Below are 22,848 nucleotides of genomic sequence, written 5' to 3'. Positions count from 1 at the left end.
ACTCTTATAAATTCTGTTATTATTATTATTATTACTATTATTATTATCTGCACTGAAACTCTAACACAACCCTTTTAAGACTCTAACTAAAGGATCAAAAGGGGGCAGGTACTTCGATGGGCTTTCGTCTGTGCACTCCTCCTACGTTTCTTTATTACCTAGGCAGCTGGATGTGCACCATTATTTAAGCCGTACAACTCTCCATAGAGTGTAAGCACAGGTTAAAATGAACATCAATGGATGCTCAGTTTTAACCAGAATCCACATATTAAAAAACAGAGGAGATAAAGTAGACAGCTGCAATTAAAACCAAAGAAAGTTGCTGATAAGAAACTCTAAAAAGTTAAATAGTTATCAAGTGGATAACAACCCCTAATAATAGATTAATGCAAAAATATAAGACAAACGTCACAAAAATAATGTACACATAGAAAAATAAATTTTAATATTTAGATAATAAAAAAAAAGGATTTAACATTTGCTTCAATGAAGAAGATATTAATTGGAGAGTATTTTCCCTCATGATTAGTCAACCCCTCCCTAAATCCCTGGATAATCTTAAAACCGTAACCTTTAGTGCTGTTTCAATCCCACATTGCAACTGTAGGTATTGCTTAAACATTATTTTTAAATGATTGTCTATGAAAAATAGAAACAATAATTAATATACGAGTGAATATGTGTCATCGTTTTGTCACAGGTATGTAACCCAGCACATCTCAGTTGTTCTTTGGTGGCAAGCCTGTAGTGCCATAGGAGGGCCACTTCCCGTCTTCAGAGAGGTTAGCATAGTAATCTGGCGGTGGTCCAGTAGCGTGCACGGAGGGGGCATCTGAACCTTGAGCATAAGCGTTGTACTCCATCCGCTGAGGCTGCAAAAAGGGACTTTGTTACTTAAGACACATGTGACCACTACCCTCTATAACATCAGTAGCAATATCATTAACACCACAATTCTTAGACTGCTTCGAGGATATGTTTTGATGCCACCCATTACCATTACTGCACCAACAGCAACACCCAATGGCAAAGATTAAATCAACTATTTCCACCCCCCGCCCCCTCTTAGATTTGATGAAGTGGCACTTATGCCATTCCTGCCAAATTACTACAAAATAACATACAAAAGGGACTGAGAGTTTGCAGAATTGTTGTTGTGTGATTGGTTTAGTGAGGGATGGAGGGATGCAAGCATACTACTTTAGTAATTAAGTTCAGCTTTCTCACAGGCTAATAGATGATTGATTTCATAGGTGAACTACTTTTTGCTGACAGAAACTATGTGAAGTTTGCACAGATTGCAAGCTATTACAGCGGGTCTGCAATCTACGGAATGGATGCAATTCTTGTCCAAATAATGAAATGCTGTTGGCAAACTTAGTAAAACAAAACAAGAATTTATGTAGGATGTACATTGTTTAAAAGCAGAAAAGGTATTAAAGCAGGAATATAAAAATGTCAACATGCTTCAAGTTTGACCCAAGTATGCAGGTCACCAATCTTTTATGCTTTAATTTCATTTAAAAATCCTGTGCAATCTGGGAATTGTACTCTTTCTTTGCTTCAACAGAACCAATGCACCAGATAATGATTTGTAAATACATGATACCTTGCCTAGATGCAGTTTTGTTGTACATAGAGTGATCTGGTAAACCCATAAATCAAATGTAGTTATGTAGATGTAAAGTCATTGGAGAACAAGTTACTTCCCTTTGGTAAAGCAAATGTTGTGGTAGAGATTCTATCTAACCACAGATTCCTCACCTTGATTTTCCCAGGTGCCTGACTGGATCTGGAAAAATTAAAGCAATGACTGCCAAGGACATTTACAACACTGCTTAAAACCTGTTGTTTTAGGGTCCATTTCTGCACACGTTAATAGTAACTTGTGAAATTTCAGGGAACAAAAATGTTTTGTCAAAAGACAACTCTGCTAACTCTGGCTCTGTGCCAGAAGTTGCGGAAAGAAAGGAGGTGACGTCCGCTTGCAAAGGTGGTGCACATATAGGAGCCCAAGGAAGGACGAAGCCAACGCAGAGCCGCATAACACCATCTACTGATGCACAAGGAGATTGTGTGATACTTTCTGGAACCAGTTTGGCATCTGGGGAATTTCACAAGGTGAGGAATATGTGGTTAAAAGTCTCTATGAGAACTTCACTGCTACATAGTATGATTACACTATAGATGCCAAGAATGGAATGAGCATGAAGCTGCTATTCACTAGGATGGACATTGTGACTGAATGCTTCATTCAACCAGTAGAAATGATTTCTCTGAGAGGCCCATGATTCAATAGGCATTGACAACCTTTTGGGACGAGCAGCCAGTTTGCCCTTGTCTTTTGAATACATTTTGCAAATTCCTCACCGGAGGACTGAGAATTCCAGATGAGACTGCCTTTTCCTTTAGGAAGGGATGGCACTATTACACACACATTTGAAATTGGTTTTAATGAAGGAGGGCAAATTGCCCCTTTTACTATTAGGTTGCTCCTGTTCTAATCTGTCACGAGTCCTGATGAAGACCGGCTGCTGAGGCTTTAACTGGCCCCTTCACCTTTCACCGGGTCGAAACGTCGTCATTTTACAAAGTCTGAAAAGGATTATTCATCCATACAAGCGGCAATTATGATTGAGACTACTACCCTTGTCCAATAAAATCATATTTATTATGTAAAATAAATGTAACCGACAGGCTTCTCTGTAATAGCTATGTTATATGTATGAAGTCTATTTCCTCTTCCCATTCTCAAACCAAAATTTCAGTCACTGAAACTCTTCTTTCTCTTATCTTTCTATCTGGGGTGACCATATGAATATAATTTAAATTACACGGTGAAGTTGCACATATAAAAAACTCATCCATTTACCGCTTTGGGTGTGATAAGTGTTAAGTGTTATATTGCTGTATATTCTCTTAAATATTGTTAAAAGTAGTAAGTTATACCCTACCTCAGGGTTGAGGCGGTTGGTTTGGACATATGCAATTAGGATAGGATAATTAGTTTAACCTTGTCTTGTCTGTTGGTCTCTCAGATTGGACCACAGTTGTTGTGTATCACATTTTACCCATGTCCTTCAGGTTACTGTTGTGTTACCCCCTTGATATGGGATGGTCATACAAAAGAAAGGCATGACAGGAAAACGGATGCTCGACACCCTAATTATTGCTCCATATGAGGTTGAGTTGGCACAACCCCTAAAGAGAGTCACAGAATTTCCAACAAACTGCGGAAAATATAAATAATACCAATACATATAGGTCTGCAAAACCTTGCTTCCAAACTATTAACTAATGTGTGTTTCTTTTATATGAGTGTCACAACCTCTGGGTTGCATTTTTCAGACTGGCATTAGCTAATACATTTTGACTTTACTAAAATTAGATGTATACTATACTTACCTAAAGGCCCTTACATTCGCCTCTCTTCCTCTATTGGTCTGTTGTTGTGTCACTCACATTATGCTTCCGCCCACTACAGGATACAGCTTGGGTCAGCCTACTTAAGCCACAGGTTAACGTCACCTTGAGTGACTGATTTTTCTCTTTCACAAAGAGCACATTAATACACAAAGTATTTCGCTTCAGTGCCAGTGTCTTTGTTTTTACGTTATAATTAATTAGTGTTGTCTTTGTGTTTAGAGCCTGATGTGACAGCAGGACACGTTTGATGTGAGCACACTGCACATTCTCACTTTATGAAATTCCATCTCCTACTAATGCTTTTGTAAATTCCTTTAGGAATGGTCTTGCTTATCCGACTGCTGCTATTTCACATCATCTCACATGAACTCTGAATATAACCTAATCAGTGTTCTCTATCAGTCTTGCCAACTCCAACTTGCCTCCTTTCTTTCTTACCTTCATGCCTGCTTTCTTTCATTTTTGCTAGAATTCTGTCTTTCTTTTCTCCCTCCCTTCATTCTTTCGTTTTTATATATTTTCTTGCTTTCCTTCTTTCTTGCCTTCCTTCTTTACTTCCGTCTTTCCATCTTACCTTCATTTTTAATATCTTTCCTTGGTCCTTTCTTCCTTTCCTTTTTGCCTTCTTCCATTCTGTCATTGTTGCTTTCTTTCTCTTTTTTCTTTCCTGCCTTCTTTCCTGCACGTCATCTTTACTTATTTCCTTCATTTTTGTTTTCTTTATTTCTTTATTTTCATTCTTCTTTCCTTCCTGTCTTCTATCTCTCTTTCTTCTCCATTCCTCTTCCTTCATTTCGTTCTTCCTTCCTTTCTTTCTTTCTTTCTTTATTTCTTGCCTTCTTTCTTAAAGGCCAGAGGCTGGCAGTGAGTTCCAGACCATTTGGCTTATTTAGGTCAAAACCTGAAACATTATTCCTGTCTGCGGACCTACAGCCCCAGTTCTGCAATATATTTCTCAAACTGAACACAGATCCTCTCAATGCTAACTCTTTGGGTGTTACAGATAATCTCCTCCAGACTACTTTATATTGCTCTGAAGTTTTTACAACGTGCAGTAAAGTGGCAATCCTTCTTCCCCCTCTTGGAAACTTTTCTTGGTACGTTTTGAGCCCCTCCCTTGAAATCAATGAAAGTCTTGAATTTTATCCTCCCACATTACTTTCTTGGTAAGAGTTTTGCCTTCTAGGTCATGGAGTTAGGGACGTTCCTAGGTCACAAGCCTTATTAATGTCCCCTGCCATGCATTCTCATTTTGAACTTGGGGCCCACTGTTCACCCTAAAGTCTGTTTGGACTTTCATGCTGAAAAGTAATCTCCTTCCATCCTTTTTTCATGAGCCTCAGCAGGTGCACAGTTCAGGTCACATGCAATGGATTTGGTTTGGACTTTATTGGATAATTAATGTTCTACCTATCTTTGAATTTAAAATGTCCTCCTTTCGAGCTGCCATGGAGATAGGATCAGAAAGCTCAAAGACGGACTACAAAGACTTCATGCTCAGGCTGGCAGACTGTGCTTGAGGCTCCGGAGGCCAGCCCTGAATGCACCACACTCGTTTCCAGTGGAGTGCATCATCAGATTCAAGGCGCCCTTTATTGCTCTTTATGACCTACTGCAACAAAGGTCTTTGATAGCCACAACAATTGGCTCAACATTCTATCCCTTCCAGGAACATTTGTTCAACTACATTTGCCAAAGCCTCTTCACATGGTCAATCACTGGGATTGCCAGGGTACCACAAAACTCTGAAAGGATTCACTAGGGACCCTTGCCTGGAGAAGAGACCCAAACTAACTTGGTTTGTGAAACTCCTCAGAGCTGAGCTTTAGGAACTGAAAAGTATTCTGCGTGGTTAAAGACAAGTACCCCCGCCATAAGTGTCCAACTGTCCTGTTGTCTGGAACCCTGTGCTGACATTTTGCTTAGGCAAACACAGGTTATGTCAATGTACCATGACATAGGCCTATCTCACGGATTATGGTCTTGTTGAACCAGGAGTGGCGCCCAAGGGAAACCATCATAGTAGTGGACAGCTACCACCTTCACCAAGAGTTAAGCAGCACACGCACAGTGGTGGCAGCATATCCTGTAGTGAGAAATAGTAGTGAACAGGACCTTTTCACCCTGTGTCCCTGGAGTGTGGCCTATAGGTTCACTCATCTTTATAAAAGGTTCAGCTGCTGTGTGCCTATCTCACCCTTGGCCTAGATCAGCTAGATGTGGAGTGCTGTGCAGCGCAGGTGTAGTGACTCTGTGCTGGATGTATGTGTGCCTAGGAAGGGTACAGTACAGGGATAGAGCAGTATTGTGTAGTACATGTGAGATTAGTGCACGTGCTGAGTGTATGTATGCCTGCGAAGAATACATGACATGAAAGATGTAGTGCTGTGACGTGTGTGTGCAATGAAAGCATGTGCTGGGTATATGTGTGCTTGCGTGAAGTACAATACATGAGTGAGCGTGCACATGGTGAGTGTGTGTTCTGGTACAGTGTGCTTCTACATATTATACCCTGGTACAATGCAAAAAGGCTACAGTACTGAGCAGTGCAGTTAGGTTGAATGTGTGTGTGTTTGTAGAGGGACAATGCATGGAGGTAACAGTATTGGAATGCAAGTGTGCTGTGCATGTACACTGAGTGCAAGTGTGACTACATTGGTACCTTACATGGAGGACCCTGAGTTCCATTTAGGAAAGCCCAGGCCTTCTGGGTGAAGCCATGAGGAGTAAAGGAATCCCCACAGACAAATGTGTGTATTGCTGAATTCCTGTGATCTGAATGGGACACACACTGAGGAAAGGGAGGAAGTAACTCTCCCGTTACACTTCAAAAGGTTGCTCTTTGATTCAGTGATAGATCACAATGAAAGGGCCAGCAGCATTTCAGGAAAGGTGTTTGGGCTGAAAAGGGGATCATAAAGAGTACGGCTGGGAGCCTGGTATTAACCCTTTAGTGCACATATCACAGTGGCTGAAACCAAGGTGTGAACTCTGGTAACTCCTGTAAATTGTGCTGTGGGCCAATCAGCTTCGGAATCTTGTCTGCTGTGAAAGAAGAAACAGAGAAGTGAACACTTCAAAATGTGTCATGTGCCAAGGAGCCAGACGAGCTGTGTGAGAAGGGGAAGCTCTGCACGGTTTCTGCCTATGACCAGGACTGGGCGCAAAGGCCTGCAAGTGTTCCTGCAGGGTGAGAGGACATCATCCAGAAGAACCAAGACCACCTGCCCTGGTGGACCAATTCCTGCCTGCTTGCCAGGACCAGTGTGTCCTGTGAGGATGAGGAGAACATTGGAGGGAGCAAGGTTCAGTGGGGAGACCTACAGAGAGAACTCCGTGTGGGAGATGTGAGGTGTCGGCTGTGCACCGATCAAGTTGTAGCCTGTGTGCAGGAGTGTTGGCTCGGCGACCCCATATGTCAGGAGAGGACCATCGTAGACTGAACTACAAGATAGCGCTGTGCAGGACTTGCCAAACCCGTACCACGGCACTGCGGTACCCCAATATGCAGGAGGGTCCTCCGGTAAAGTTGCTAGTGTGAGAGCGTGGGACTTTGAATCACTGTGGTGGAGGCGCTTGCACAGGAGGAGTCTGCACCCGTGCTGTAAAGTACCACAGCAACCCAGTAAGCCAGGAGGGGCTGTTGGTACCAAATTAGGGGCCGATTAGGATGGCGGACGGACTTTGTCCGTCTGCCATCCTGTCGTGGCAAGGGACCATCCGCCATAATGGCAGAGGTCCCGTGCGGCGAATTAAGATGCACCCGCCACAGTGGCTGGTGAATCCCGCATTTTGCACTGCCCGCCGCAATGCTAAAAATGCATGTTGTGCGTTTCAAAGCACAACATGACAGGCACCGCGCGGTGCCTGCCATGTTGTACTTTGAAACGCAGGGGGGTACCATAGGTACCCCCCATGTGCACCCCCCACCCCACCTTGAACCTGGGGTCCTGCAACCGGCCCCCAAAGCAAAGACCGTATGCCTTTCTGTGATGGCATTGCCGCCACGAAAAGGCATTCACCAAAGCGCATCTGATAGACACCGCCACCATATTAGACCTTTTCCGCCACGGTCGCAAGGCGACCGCGGCGGAAAAGCGGCGGACGGTCTTCCCATCCGCCGCGGACCCCCCAGCCATCCTAATGTGGCGGGGGGTCATTTCAGGGAGGATGGCGGACGGATTGCCCCCGCCGTGCCGGCGATGGCTACCGCCAGCCCGGCGGGGGCAATCCGTCCGCCATCCTAATCGGCCCCTACGTTTTGGGATGCTGCCTGAGGAAAAGACTGAGAATGTGTTCTGCGGGCCGAGCCCACACAGAGAGGGAACTGGCCCTGATGGACCCCCTAAGACTGCAGAGGAAACTGTGGACGACGGCGCACCCTTGCTAGGCTCCAGTACGGAGCTGAAGTAAAGGAACCCCACCCTCCTACCTTCGCTGGGGAAGGTTGACTTACTGCATTCTGGGAACTGCTCCGAGAGCTGGAGAATTCTGGCAGCAACACTCAGGAAAGAGAGTCTGTGCCGCTGGGTGCTGTAGCGTTGGGCCGTGAGCAGCCCGACTTCTCCAAGCAGGAGCAGAACTCATGGGTGCTCACTCTGAGGGCACCCTCTACAAAGCTGAACCCTCTGCAGAAGCACCATACACACTTTGAAAAATTTCTGAAGAGTCAAAGAAGAACACTAAAGTTTGGCCTTTCAGTGAACATTCCCCGGATGCGACCACCAGGAAATGGGGAATACCAACAAACATGTTACAAGGAAAAAGGAGGAACAGGGATTTGCCTGAAACTACAGGAGCCCCTACCTCAAGGGGATTGTGTTGTTGCATCTTTGTGGAAGAGGTGTGGTGCAGCGGCCAGGGTGCCTGACTCCGGACCACAGGGTTCACGGTTCAATCCCCGGCTCCGGCGGCAGGTTAGCCCAGCACCATGTGACTCTGGGCAATAGCTTGCTTAATCTTCTCGAGGGCCCCCAGCGCCAGGACACCTCCGTCGGAGGTAGCTGTGCGCTTCACAAATACTGGCATTTTTGCATTTATCTAAATGACGTTATTCCCTTTGCATGTATAAAGTTAGAAAAATACGTATTTTCCTTATAATAGCAAGTATTTCACTGGACATTGATTTATTGTTAGTACTGTTTGCACTTTGAGTTATGAGTCGCGTTCACATACCTGTATCTACACTTCCCTCACCGCTACTACTGAGAGTCAAGTGTAGATGCAGTACTCGATACAGATGCTCAGGTCTATAGTAGGTCGGGTCATCAGGAGGAAAATGCATCAACCATCACAGTTGGGCTCAGTAGCGCCTCTGTGCCTTGTGGCCCTCTGACAGGGGTTCTGACATGAACTATTCAAACATTCCTTTAAATAGAGGATTGACTTTGAAGCAAGAATCGATGTTTGTCTACATTCGACTGGACTCACTGTAGTAGTTTATTTATCTATTGGCTCTCTATATTTTAGTATTCAAAGTTACTATAAAAAGATACTTTGCACTTTACAAACACTTTTCTATTAACGCATGAGCACTAGTGATATGGATGAAATGTTGGAAACAGATCAGAAAGGATAAAGCCGAAAAGTAACAGGTACGTCTCTAAATAAACATATGAAAGATTGTCATGATTGCTGGTTTTTTCTTTTAATTGGAGCAACTTTGTTTTGGTGCTGGTATAAGTGTACAAGAGGATGTGTTTCCAATTGATCTAGAGTACATGTGGAGGAAACACTGTTTGGTAATAGGGAAAGGAAATCCCAGCTTTAGGTTTACACTGAACAGGGTGTGAGGGTGGTCTGGCAGCAACCTCTCTCACCTCAATGGTTGCTGGGGTTGATTTGCAGATCTGGCTAACTAGTCTGCTGTCTCCTTCCTCCATCATCACTCCACTTGCGTCCCTCCCAAAGATGTGTGCTCGGTCACAGAGGATGCATCCTCCTCGATAGAAGAACCGGTCTCCAGTCTGTCTCCTAGGTATAGGAGTAGCTGTGCTTTACCGCTAGAACCTCCAGGCAAGTTTCTAGGTTTACACTGAACAACCCACACGTGATGGGGATGCCTACGTCTACATTTATGATGTACAAGAGAACCCCAACCATTGGGCTTATAACCCACCAAGACAAGGTGCCAGTGACTCCAACCCAACCCTAGGGTCCACATTCAAAAACATACATGGCAACATTCAAGGAACCCCACAACTAGGGTTCAAGCCCAACCATCTCAATATGTCAGGATAAAGAGAAAAATAACACCAGCTAACATATGTCAGAAGGTGACGTTCAGATCACACAGTGGGATGTCAGACCCTAGCAGATTATTACCTGAACGCCATGCGAGGATGGTGGATCACCACACAACCACATGCCAGTGAAGACGGAGGTGGCAATCGAGATGCAAAACTCCAACAGCGCAAGCGTAAGAAGAAAGGACAGACTCCCATTCTCTAAAATCTGTAAGAGAAGATCAGAAACAGAAAAAGTCAACATAATTTACTGCCACAGAGACCCTCCAAGACCCTCTTGGCCACCTCCTACCTGGTTACTCTTGATTCCTCAGGTGCTCTATGAAGTACAGATTTACCCTCACTTTCTCAATTCTATTGCTTCCCCTGATACTACTGATATTTATAATAATGTAATGCATTTCCTAGTATGAATCCTGGTATTAACACATTCCATGGATTCCTCTTTCCATGAACATGGCCTGTCAATGACACGCCTCCTCTTCCCACGTTTGAGGTATAAGTCAAAATTGGACAATCAACTCAGAAGCGTTTGTGGTCATTCAATTTAGGACTCGTTTGCTTGCCTCTGGCAAATACTGCTCCACAATTCAGCACAAAAATAAATCTTTTCTAAACTACACAAAATTAAATTGCAACAATTGTAAACTAAATTAAACTACAACAATGTGATTGTTTTTTAAAGATACTAAAGGAAGCATTAATTCTTTTGGTATGCCAGTCTTCCGTACACCATAAACTTGCCAAGCTTCTAGGTAAGATGAATTTAACGTATGTCTGCAGAACATACATTTACCTAATCTCAGCATATGAATTTATAACATTTTGGAACATCATGAATTGGTAGGACAGAAGTACAAAGGCAACATAGCAACTGGGTGGGGGGGAAGGTGGATGGAGGGGAGTACACAAGGGTGTCCACAACATGGGGAGACTGGGAGAAGCAAATGGGCCGTAGACAGCAACACTGAGTGCAGAGGGTGAGAAGTACAGAAAGGAGACACCTGGAAAACATATCCTATGGAGTGCTTAACCCCAAAGACAAAAATAGAGTGCTTGAAAATCAGGCAGTGGAAGCATAGCCAATCAAAACTGATGGTAAAGAGTGTGTGTTCCATGGGATGGACAAACAGAAGATTGACAAGTTGAGACACAAACAGGAAGCAGGTAAAGCAAGAGAAGGATGTGGGGGAGATTCAGCAGCTGGGAACGGGAGGGTGGAGGAGTTGAGCAACCAGAAGTGGGAGGGTGGGGAGGTTTAGAAACCAGGAGCTTTCAGCAACTGGGAATGGGAGGGTGGGGGTATCATCAACCCAGAGTGGGAGGAACAACAACCAGAGCAGGTGGGTAGGGGGAGGGGCAACAATAGAGAGTGAGAGGATGAGGTGGGCAACAAACTGGAGTGGGAGGGATGGGGGACAACAAACAGGAGCTCAACAAGCAATGTGTGCGGGGGCTACAAGAGTAAGCTGCTGGGAGGGTGGGTGGATGCAGCAACCAAGAGGGTGGGTGAGGGCAGCATCCGAGAGCAGGAGGGGGGGGGTTTAGCATCCAGGGCGGGAGGGTGGTATGGTTAAAAGCAGCACTTGAGGGAGAAGCATATAAGAAAGAAATGAATGCAGGGGGAGAAGTACTCAACGCCAAGTGCAACACAGAGGGGAGCAGAGGAGAAGCACACCAGCAAGAGAGCGACATGGAGCAAAGAAGGGAGAAGAGAAGATCATAAGGGAGACAGTTGCAAACCACATCTAGTCTCATTGAGTAATTACTCAAAAAGAAAAATTAGCATAACTAAAAAGAAAAGTAAGCAGTGGAAGTTCACAAGCATTCTCTACGGGAGTAAAGAGGTTATAGGCAGGTTCAAACTTCCCATAAGGCTACCAGGCACTGCCCAATGGGCTGGTTTGACCGTTCAGTGTGGGGGCCAACTTTGTTGGAGGCTGCTTGAGGACCTGTTTTATGCTCTGCTGGGACGGTTTTTACTGTTGGTGTCTCTGATATTAAAATAAACTTTATCTTCAGTAGCTCAAATCCATGAAGTCTTCTATACCTTTCAAAAAATTTACTCAGCGAGTCTTTACAACTTCCAACCTGCCCCAATTTGCAAATATGTGCCGAGGTTTTAGCTAATAATTCACTAATGGGGACCACTTTTATTTTGTTGCCTGGGCCTATTTTCTGTCCCAGTCCGACCCGCACTATGGGACCAACACAGTAGAGGAAGGTAATGAACAGAGAGCAAACAAATGAGAGTGACAACAAAGTCAGCAGGTGGTAAGCAATGGGCATGCTCTAAGCATACTGTAAGCTGACAATAGGTCTTTCACAAAAAAATAATCCTGCAACAGAGTTTATGACAGTTCAGGGTAGCAAAATGTGGAAACCAAAGACTTTCCTCCTATTCTTGCTGTTTCATAACCAAGCATTAGGCTGCTGTTCAACCACATATAATTCATCCATAAAGTAGCATCTAAGGAGGATAAAGGTTACCCTTCAATGTATCACAATCACTCGTAATGACTCTATACCTTTTGTAAATGTGTATCAAAGGAGCAGCATCAATTATTTTCAGATTGTGTTAATGAGTGTTGGTGTGTGCAACAATGGTCACAGTCAAACTAGATACATAGGATGTAACAGTATATGTGAGTGAATTCTTCAGAGTTACTGTGACTGAGTAAGTGGATATACAAGTGAGTGGCTGTATGACTGCATATGTATGATATATTTCTATATCTAAGCACCAAATCAGTAAATTAGATTATGTGTGAGCACAGATCGAGTGAGACAATGGTTGTGTTAGTGACTATTTCAGTAAAGTTGAGGATTAGGTGAGGGTGGATGTTTTTGGAAGCTGAATAGCTGAAATATGGAAGTGGTTTTGTCAGTGGAGACAGAAGAAGGAGCTTCTGGTCACTAGTGAATATTATTCTCAGGGCTCTACACAACTCGGGAAGGTGAATGTGTGCCTGTGTACTTCTTAATGATTTACACTTGCTCCTTTGATAAAGTTTGAGCCACACCTATCCAGATCTGAGCTAAGGTTCTTCAAACGAATCCGACTGGACCCAGTATAGGTAGTGAGTTTATTACACAGTGAAGTCTCTCAACCATACTATATAATAAACTACTTTCCTCACATGAATCAAGATGGGCAACAGACAATGGACAAGGGTGTAAGAATCAGATGAATCAGATTTGTTAAGTCAAAACAGGTTTATTCCATAAATGAATCCCATCCATATCTGAGCTGTAGCAAGGGTGAAAACCAGGCTTCAACTGCTGGCACATCTGTTCACATCATACCATTCTTAAGCACTTAGCAACAGGTGTAGAACCTTAAGATGCCACATATTCCCATCCTTTTAAACTAAGAAAGAAAAGATTATAATACTTCAAAACTATGTAACATGCATAAAATCTATTTAACAAAATCTATCAAATGAGCAGGAGGACAAGAAACTCTAGAAGACCTGCGAATGTCCTGAGGGAAACATGATTGAGAAAGACTGGAGCCCTTAGAATTACAAAAAGTCTTTTCTAACCACCACTACCCTGTTCAAGTTCCAAATGCGGTGATCAGCAGTCTGAAAGCATTGTTGAAAATGATAATCACTTGGATGGGCTTCAGAAACGCTGAAGATGACTTTCTGTTAGAAGGATTTTTTATGAGAACCCAATCACCAACTTTTACCAAAGTTTTTTTACACTTTTTTTAAAATCATAAAGTCTTTTTCTAGACTCAATTTTCTTAGACTCATATAATTCCCAATTAGACTTTTAGTTCTGAGAAAATAGCTCTGGTTGCATGTCATTGACCCAAGGAGATGCAACAAAGGTGTTAGGACACCTACCTCTAAATAATTCAAATGGGGTTCTTTTGGTGACAGAATGAGGTGATAATCTGGAAACCTCAACCTTCTTCCAAACCTGAGTATGCCAATCAGAACCTGCTGGTTTCGCCATGTCAATAGTTTCTTTTAATACACGGTTGAACCTCTCCACAATTCCATTTGTTTCTGGGTGGTATAAAGAAGATTTATTGTGTTTAATACCCCGTCTAGATAAGAAAGATTCCATTTCCCTAGACACCAATTGGACCCCATTGTCCGAACAAATGGCTTGTCTGGCGAAGAGCTTTTCCAAAAAAGTAATAACGTGTTTAGTCTCGATCCCTCTTGAAATAGCTATTTCTGGCCATCTCAGGAAGAAATCGGATGTATGACATCACAACGCAACTTTCACTCCGCACTACCATTACAACGCAGTTTTTACAACGCAAGTCGTTACAACGACTTGCGTTGGGGGGCGCTGGATAGTGGAATAGTTTAATTTTCTATTCCAACTCCAGTCCCCGTGGATAGTAGGGAAGGTGTTGGATAGAAAATTAAACTATTCCCTATCCTACAGCGCCCTCCAGCGCAAGTCGTTGTAACGACTTGCGTTGCAATAGCTGCGTCATAATGGTAGTGCGGAGTGAAAGTTGCGTTGTAAAGGATGTTTCCCGAAGAAATCAACTAACACAAAAACATACCACTCAGTACCACAAGAATGTATGGGACCCAGGATATGTAGTCCAACCTCTTTCCAAGGTCCATCAGGTCGATCCCTAATGATCATACGTTGTACTTTAGGTTTGGCTACCCTTTCGCTCAAAGCACTTTCCACACAGTCTCTAATCTTGCGCTCTACCTGTACATCCATGCCTGGCCACCAATAAGACAATCTGAGCCTCTCTTTTGTCTTAGAAATACCTAGATGTGCCACATGTGCAAGAGAAAAAAGTTCTTCCCTGATTGAGCTAGGAGGTATCAATCTCAAACCCCTGAAAAGCAAACCATTTTGTTCAGATAACTGGTCTCTAACATGCCAAAATTTCTCCAGATTTTATCCCTCTTGGGTTTGAGTCCCCAACCCATATTGACATTATGTTAAACTTTCCTTAACTCTGTTGATTGTGGTGCTGCCTTGCCCTGTTGATTGTGGTGCTGCCTTGCTCTATTTATCTGTTGATTGTGGTGCTGCCTTGCTCTGTTGTTTGTCGTGATGCCTTGAACTGCTGATTGTGGTGCTGCCTTGCCCTGTGGATTGTGGTGCTGCCTTGCTCTGTTGATTGTGTTGATGCCTTGCCCTGCTGATTGTAGTGTTGCTTTGCTCCGTTGATTGTGGCGCTGCCTTGCTCTGTTGATTGTGGTGCTGCCTTGTCATGTTGATTGTGGTGCTGCCTTGCTCTGTTGATTGCGGTCCTGCTTTGCTCTGTTTATCTGTTGATTGTGGTGCTGCCGTGCCCTGCTGATTGTGGTGCTGCCTTGCCCTGTTGATTGTGGTGCTGCCCTGCCCTGCTGGTTGTGGTGCTGCCTTGCCCTTTTGATTGTGGTGCTGCCTTGCTCTGTTGATCTGTTGATTGTGGTGCTGGCTTGCTCTGTTGATCTGTTGATTGAGGTGATGTCTTGCTCTGTTGCTTGAGGTGCTGCCTTGCCCTGTTGATCTGTTGATTGTGGTGCTGCCTTGCTCTGTTGATCTGTTGATTGTGGTGCTGCCTTGCTCTGTTGATTTTGGTGCTGCCTTGCCCTGTTGATTGTGGTGCTGCCTTGCTCTATGTATCTGTTGATTGTGGTGCTGCCTTGCTCTGTGGTTTGTGGTGCTGCCTTGCCATGCTGATTGTGGTGCTGCCTAGGTCTGCTGATTGTGGTGCTGCCTTGCCCTGCTGATTGTGGTGCTGCCTTGCCCTGCTGATTGTGGTGCTGGTGCTGCCTTGCCCTGCTGATTGTGGTGCTGCGTTGCCCTGTTGATTGTGGTGCTGCCTTGCCCTGCTGATTGTGGTGTTGCCTTGCCCTGCTGATTGTTGTGCTGCCTAGGTCTGCTGATTGTGGTGCTGCCTTGCCCTAATGATTGTGGTGCTGCCTTGCCCTGCTGATTGTGGTGCTGCCTTGCCCTGCTGATTGTGGTGCTGCCTTGCTCTGTTGATTGTGGTGCTGCCTTGCCCTGTTGATTGTGGTGTTGATGTGTTCTGTTGATCTGTTGATTGTGGTTCTGCCTTGCCCTGTTGATTGTGGTGCTGCCTTGCTCTGTTGATTGTGGTGTTGCCTTGCTTTGTTGATTGTGATGCTGCCTTGCCCTGTTGATTGTGGCGGTGCCTTGCTCGGTTGATTGTGGTGCTGCCTTGCCCTGTTGATTGTGGTGCTGCCTTGCTCTGTTGATTGTGGTGCTGCCTTGCCCTGTTGATTGTGGTGCTGCCATGCCCTGCTGATTGTGGTGCAGCGTGGCCCTGTTGATTGTGGGGCTGCCTTGCTCTGTTGATTGTGGTGCTGCCGTGCTCTGTTGATTGTGGTGCTGCCTTGCCCTGCTGATTGTGGTGCTGCCTTGCCCTGTTGATTGTGGTGCTGCCTTGCTCTGTTGATTGTGGGTCTGACTTTGTCTGTTGATTGTGGTGCTGCCTTGCTCTTTGATTGTGGGGCTGCCTTGCTCTGTTGATTGTGGTGCTGCCTTGCCATGTTGATTGTGGTGCTGCCTTGCTCTGTTGATTGTGGTGCTGCCTTGCCCTGCTGATTGTGGTGGTTTTAGTCTGCAGGTGACTTTGGGCACCTGACATGGATGTGGACATGGACTCCTGCAGGACAGGCCCTCTGACCCCGTTGTTCCGGGCAACATGTGCATGCAATCGGAAGTTGTAATCCATTCAGCTCTCGCTTCTTGGACAAATTGCAAATGCACAAGGAAGTAGACAGCCCTAGCATCCGACAAACTACCGACAATGAATGGACCAGACAATATTTCAACACAAGAGATTGGTTGAAATGGCAACTCATCAGGCAACTGAAATGCCAAAGCATTTTGAGCAAAATGACACTTCCTGAGAAGTAGACAGAAGAGGGCCAACAGGTACTACAGCTGGTGCCAAAGTAGCATGGATTAGGGATATCACAAGTGTCAGGAGCCCCACTCACGCTCTTTAAAACACACACTGATTTACGTCACTAAGGTTCCTCTGACATGCTCTGGCATTATGGCTATAAATCTCTAAATTATGGACAGACATATTAAGGAGAAGGGGATGCAAGAGCTAAAAATGCAAGAGTTAATTCAATGAAACTTTTAACCAAAAACCAAAGTGCTCAAAAGTCAAAACATTGAGCAGGCCAAAGGAGTCAAGGTGCTGCGTGAATCTCCTGGAGAAAGTGCCTGAGCTGAGAACATTTGTAAGAGTTTAGGCCTACATCTGTAATGGTCACCAGGGAGTACTCACAAGGAAGGCACCTCTGTACATCTTGCACTGATTGAAGGCGACACCAGCTCCCTCATTCATGCAGATGTCATACGAGTGACTTGCAAGGTCAACGGAGAAGATGACGACGGCGGCCACAGCCTCAAGAGCAGCGACGATGTTCAAGATCAGAGTCCCAATCAGCTGGAGAAAAAGGAGACTTAAAATGAGAAGCTGCAGTGTGTGAGTGTCTCTCAGCTGCAGACATGGGCGATTTAAACAAGCAGCATGCAATGTGTGAGTGTCTGTCAGCTGCAGACATGGGAGATTTAAAGAAGCAGCATGCAATGTGTGAGTGTCTGTCAGCTGCAGACAAGGGAAATTTAAAGAAGCTGCATGCAATGTGTGAGTGTCTGTCAGCTGCAGACAAGGGAGACTTAAATGAAGCAGCATGTAGTGTGTGAGTGTCTGTCAGCTGCAGACAAGGGAGACTTAAATGAAGCAGCATGTAGCGTGTGAGTGTCTTGTCAGCTGCGGACAAGGGAGATTTAAGGTATGGCAGTATCAGTGTCTGCCAGTTGCAGATAAGTGAGAATTGAAAAGAGGCTGCACTGCAGTCTATCAACTGCAGAAAGGGGGATTTAAAAAGAAGTACATGCAATGTCTGGCAGCTGCAGACAGAGGAGATTTAAGGAAGCAGCATGCAATGTGTGAGTGTCAGCTGCAGACAAGGGAGACCTAAATGAAGCAGCATGTAGCGTGTGAGTGTCTGTCAGCTGCAGACAAGGGACACTTTAATGAAGCAGCATGTAGTGTGTGAGTGTCTGTCAGCTGCAGACAAGGGAGACTTAAATGAAGCAGCATGTAGTGTGTGAGTGTCTGTCAGCTGCAGACAAGGGAGACTTAAATGAAGCAGCATGCAATGTGTGAGTGTCTGTCAGCTGCAGACAAGGGAGACCTAAATGAAGCAGCATGTAGCGTGTGAGTGTCTGTCAGCTGCAGACAAGGGACACTTTAATGAAGCAGCATGTAGTGTGTGAGTGTCTGTCAGCTGCAGACAAGGGAGACTTAAATGAAGCAGCATGCAGTGTGTGAGTGTCTGTCAGCTGCAGACAAGGGAGACTTAAATGAAGCAGCATGTAGCGTGTGAGTGTCTGTCAGCCGCAGACAAGGGAGACTTAAATGAAGCAGCATGTAGTGTGTGAGTGTCAGTCAGGTGCAGACAAGGGAGACTTAAATGAAGCAGCATGTAGTGTGTGAGTGTGTCAGCTGCAGACAGTGGAGACTTAAATGAAGCAGCATGTAGTGTGTGAGTGTCCGTCAGCTGCAGACAAGGGAGACTTAAATGAAGCAGCATGTAGTGTGTGAGTGTCTGTCGCAGACAAGGGAGACTTAAATGAAGCAGCATGTAGCGTGTGAGTGTCTGTCAGCTGCAGACAAGGGAGACTTAAATGAAGCAGCATTTAGTGTGTGAGTGTCTTTCAGCTTCAGATAAGGGAGACTTAAATGAAGCAGCGTGTAATGTGTGAGTGTCTGTCAGCTGCAGACAAGGGAGATTTAAGGTATGGCAGTATCAGTGTCTAACACCAGAAACGCCCTGCTAACACCAGAAACGGTCGCTCCCCCCCCTCCTCTCCTCTCCTGGCTGGTATCGTATTTTTGATGCTGAATTCTGCCTCGCATTTCATTTTATTTTCATTGTATTCTGGAATTTAAAGCTGCGCTGCGCTTTGTGACACTGCTGTGCCTTGCTGCCTTGCTGCCTAATAGAATTACATCTCGAGTGTGGTGCTGCCTAATAGAATTACATCTTGAGTGTGGTGATTAGTTATTAGCCCTGCACAGCGCTTTCTAGCTTCACCTGATATAGCGCTTTCCTCTGCTGGCCTCAGATAGTCTTGCCCTGCATAGCGCTCCACTTTCAGTGTGGCTTTTGTTGGTTGAGAAGCTCGCAACGTCTGTTTACCAGACTGCCATTTTGTTGATTTGCTGACCGTCCCTGACCCTCCCTGGACCTCGCTCCCGCCTCCCTGCTGCCCCTCCCACCCACAGAGTTACAGGCTGCCCACATCCTCGTAGTGAACTGTGTCCGCCCTGCTAACACCAGAAACGGTCGCTCCCCCCCCCTCCTCTCCTCTCCTGGCTGGTATCGTATTTTTGATGCTGAATTCTGCCTCGCATTTCATTTTATTTTCATTGTATTCCGGAATTTAAAGCTGCGCTGCGCTTTGTGACACTGCTGTGCCTTGCTGCCTTGCTGCCTAATAGAATTATATCTCGAGTGTGGTGCTGCCTAATAGAATTACATCTCGAGTGTGGTGATTAGTTATTAGCCCTGCACAGCGCTTTCTAGCTTCACCTGATATAGCGCTTTCCTCTGCTGGCCTCAGATAGTCTTGCCCTGCATAGCGCTCCACTTTCAGTGTGGCTTTTGTTGGTTGAGACGCTCGCAACATCTGTTTAGCAGACAGCCATTTTGTTGATTTGCTGACCGTCCCTGACCCTCCCTGGACCTCGCTCCCGCCTCCCTGCTGCCCCTCCCACGCTCCGCCCCTCCACTATCCATATATGACTAATGCATCAGCGCGCAGCGTTCACGCGCAGCGTTTCGCGCCCCAATTGCGCCGAAGGTGCGCCAAAGGTAAGCCCGTCTACGCCCGTCCGCGCCTGGACCGCGCCCAGCGCCCGTCCCCCTGCCCTATGCCGCTCCCAACCCCCCAGAGTAACTTATGATGCCGCTACTCTCCTCGCCTTCAACGCCGGACGCACCCCACTATGCTGCGAAGCTACCCCAGGACGTACCCACGGCCCATTCTCCTGCCTCTCCTGTAAGTTCAACTGCTTCAGGACCCTCACCAAACACACTTCCTCCACACTCAGCTCCGAACCCAATGACTTGAAATGCATCCTACTAAACACCCGCTCGGTCCACAGACACGCAACCGAACTCTGGGACCTAATCGACACTGCGTCACCTGACATCGCCTTCCTCACTGAAACTTGGATGAATGCATCTTCTGCCCCCGACATCGCCATAGCCATACCGGACACTTACAAGATCATTCGAAAAGACCGCACCGATCAAACTGGAGGAGGCATCGCCATCGTCCATAGAAACACCATCAAAATTACAGCCAGATCTGACGACAATCTTGCAACCGCCGAACACCTCCACTTTCAGATCCACACCGACCCCAGGACCACCCTTAGAGGCACCCTCATTTACAGGCCCCCAGGCACCCGATCTCAATTCAGCGAAGACATCACTGACTTCGTCAGCCCGCACGCCCTCGCCTCCGAGAACTACATTCTTCTAGGAGACCTCAACTACCACCTTGACAACATTCTCGACAACAACACCACCACCCTTCTGGACAACCTGTCCAATCTCGGACTCAAGCAACTTGTTGACACCCCCACTCACACAGCCGGACACACGCTCGACCCTATCTTCACCTCCAGCAAGCACATCTCCTTCGATCACACTACAGCTCTCCACAGGACGGATCACAGCTGTGTTCACTTCAGCTACAAAACAACCCTGACCCACAACCGTCCACAACCCATTCCCCGAAGAAAATTGAACAAAAACACCACCGACCAACTCCTCGCATCCCTCAGCCAAAACACTCCCACCCTAACAACGGACCCAGACCAAGCGGCCACAAACCTCAGGCAATGGATTACACACAGTGCTGACGAACTAGCACCCCTGAAAAAAGACCAGTTGAAATCATTGAGCAAAAAGGCTCCCTGGTTCAATGATGACCTTAAAAAATCCAAGAAGACATGCCGCACCCTGGAGAAGAATTGGAGAAAAGAACCAACCTCAGACAACATGGCCTCCCTCAAGACAGCCACCCGCAAACACCACCAACTGATTCGATCCGCCAAGAAATCAGCATTTAAGGACCGTCTCGACAACAATTCTCATAACAGCAAGGAACTCTTCAATATCGTCAAAGAATTCACCAACCCTCCCGCAGCATCCAACGACATCACTAACTCCCAAGACCTCTGCGATGCGCTATCCTCCTTCTTCTACAACAAAATTGCCGACATCCACAACAGCTTCAAGAATACTCCCAAGGACCAACTCACCCCACCCCCTTCTGATCCCACCCCTCCAACTAACTACCTCAACTCCTGGAACCCAATCACCATTGAAGATACCATTCGCCTCATGAACTCAATCCACTCTGGCTCACCTTCTGACCCCTGTCCCCACTACATCTTCAACAAAGCTGACTCCATCATCGCTCCCCAACTCCGCGATGTCATCAACTGCTCCTTCAACTCCGCCACCTTTCCAGAAATATGGAAACACGCCGAACTCAGCGCCCTTCTGAAAAAACCAACAGCAGACCCCTCAGAACTGAGAAACTACCGACCCATTTCCCTCCTCCCTTTCCCGGCCAAAGTCATCGAGAAAGCCGTCAACAGCCACTCGCAGCCTTCCTTGAATCCAACAACTCCCTGGATCCCTCACAGAACGGCTTTCGAGCCAAACACAGCACCGAAACCGCCCTCATTGTGGCGACCGACGACATCCGAGCACTCCTGGACAACGGTGAAACAGTGGCCCTCATTCTACTCGACCTCTCCGCCGCCTTCAACACTGTCTGTCACAACACCCTCATACAACGCCTCAACAACATCGGCATACAAGGAAAAGCCTTGGACTGGATCATCTCGTTCCTAGCCGGGAGAACACAGAGAGTCCGACTCCCCCCTTTCTACTCAGAGCCCACCGAAGTCATCTGCGGCGTACCTCAAGGCTCCTCACTCAGTCCCACCCTCTTCAACGTCTACATGAGTCCCCTCGCCTCCATCGCACGTCAACACAACCTCAACATCATCTCCTACGCCAACGACACCCAGCTAATCCTTTCCCTCACCAAAGACCCCAACACCGCCAAAAACAACCTTCACGAAGGTATGAAAGAAGTAGCTGAATGGATGAAACAGAGCCGCTTAAAACTCAACTCAGACAAAACGGAGGTGCTCATCCTTGGATCCTCCCCCTCAGCTTGGGACGACTCCTGGTGGCCTTCCGCTTTGGGATCAGCGCCCACACCCACTGACCATGCACGTAACCTTGGCTTCATTCTAGACTCCTCTCTCTCAATGTCCAGACAAGTCAACGCCGTATCGTCCTCCTGCTTCAACGTCCTTCGCATTCTCAAAAAGATCTTCCGCTGGATCCCCCTCGAAACAAGAAAGACTGTCACCCATGCACTGGTCACGAGTCGACTGGACTATGGCAACACACTCTACGCCGGAATTACAACAAAATTGCAGAAAAAGCTCCAGCGCATCCAAAACGCATCAGCGAGACTCATATTAGACATCCCGCGCCAAGAGCACATCACCGGTCACTTAAAAAACCTCCACTGGCTTCACGTCAACAAAAGAATTACTTTCCGCCTTCTTACCCACACACACAAGGCCCTTTATAATCTAGGACCCGAATGCCTCAACACCCGACTGTCCTTCTACCATCCCACCCGCCAACTAAGATCATCCAATCAAGCCCTCGCCGCAGTCCCGCGCATCCGAAAAACCACCATGGGTGGTAGATCCTTCTCCTTCCTGGCTGCCAAGACCTGGAACTCACTCCCCTCCCACCTCCGCCTTACTCAGAATCACATATCCTTCAGAAAAGAACTGAAAACTTGGCTATTCGATAAACAGTGAACCCCTCCCTCTAGCGCCTTGAGACCCTCTGGGTGAGTAGTGCGCTTTATAAATGCCTGAACTTGAACTTGAACTTGTCAGTTACAGATAAGTGAGAACTGAAAAGAGGCTGCACTGCAGTCTGTCAACTGCAGAAAAGGGGATTTAAACAGAAGTACATGCAATGTCTGGCAGCTGCAGACAGTGGAGATTTCAAAAGAAGCAGCATAAACAGTTTGTCAATAGCAGAATGTGGAAATTGAAAGTAAGGCAGCATACAGTGCCTGTCAGCTGTAG

At 46.1% G+C, this 22,848-nt stretch overlaps 1 protein-coding gene across 3 annotated transcripts in view; it reads right to left on the bottom strand.

Annotated features, from left to right (window-relative positions):
- Positions 1-420: 420 nt before the first annotated feature.
- LOC144807919 (membrane-spanning 4-domains subfamily A member 8-like) overlaps positions 421-22,848 on the bottom strand; it is a 139,855-nt gene continuing 117,427 nt past the window's right edge. For all 3 annotated transcript variants that reach the window (XM_078673513.1, XM_078673512.1, XM_078673514.1), the window contains exons 5-7: positions 16,918-17,079; positions 9,751-9,879; positions 421-872 (exon numbers count right to left, since the gene is read on the bottom strand). In XM_078673513.1, the coding sequence (XP_078529639.1) occupies positions 720-872; positions 9,751-9,879; positions 16,918-17,079 (444 nt within the window). In that variant the 3' untranslated portion in view covers positions 421-719. The remainder of the gene's footprint in view (positions 873-9,750; positions 9,880-16,917; positions 17,080-22,848) is intronic.

Source organism: Lissotriton helveticus, chromosome 1_2 (genome assembly GCF_964261635.1).
Source record: "Lissotriton helveticus chromosome 1_2, aLisHel1.1, whole genome shotgun sequence".
Classification (NCBI taxonomy): domain Eukaryota; kingdom Metazoa; phylum Chordata; class Amphibia; order Caudata; family Salamandridae; genus Lissotriton; species Lissotriton helveticus.
This window is presented reverse-complemented; position numbering and strand designations above follow the sequence as displayed.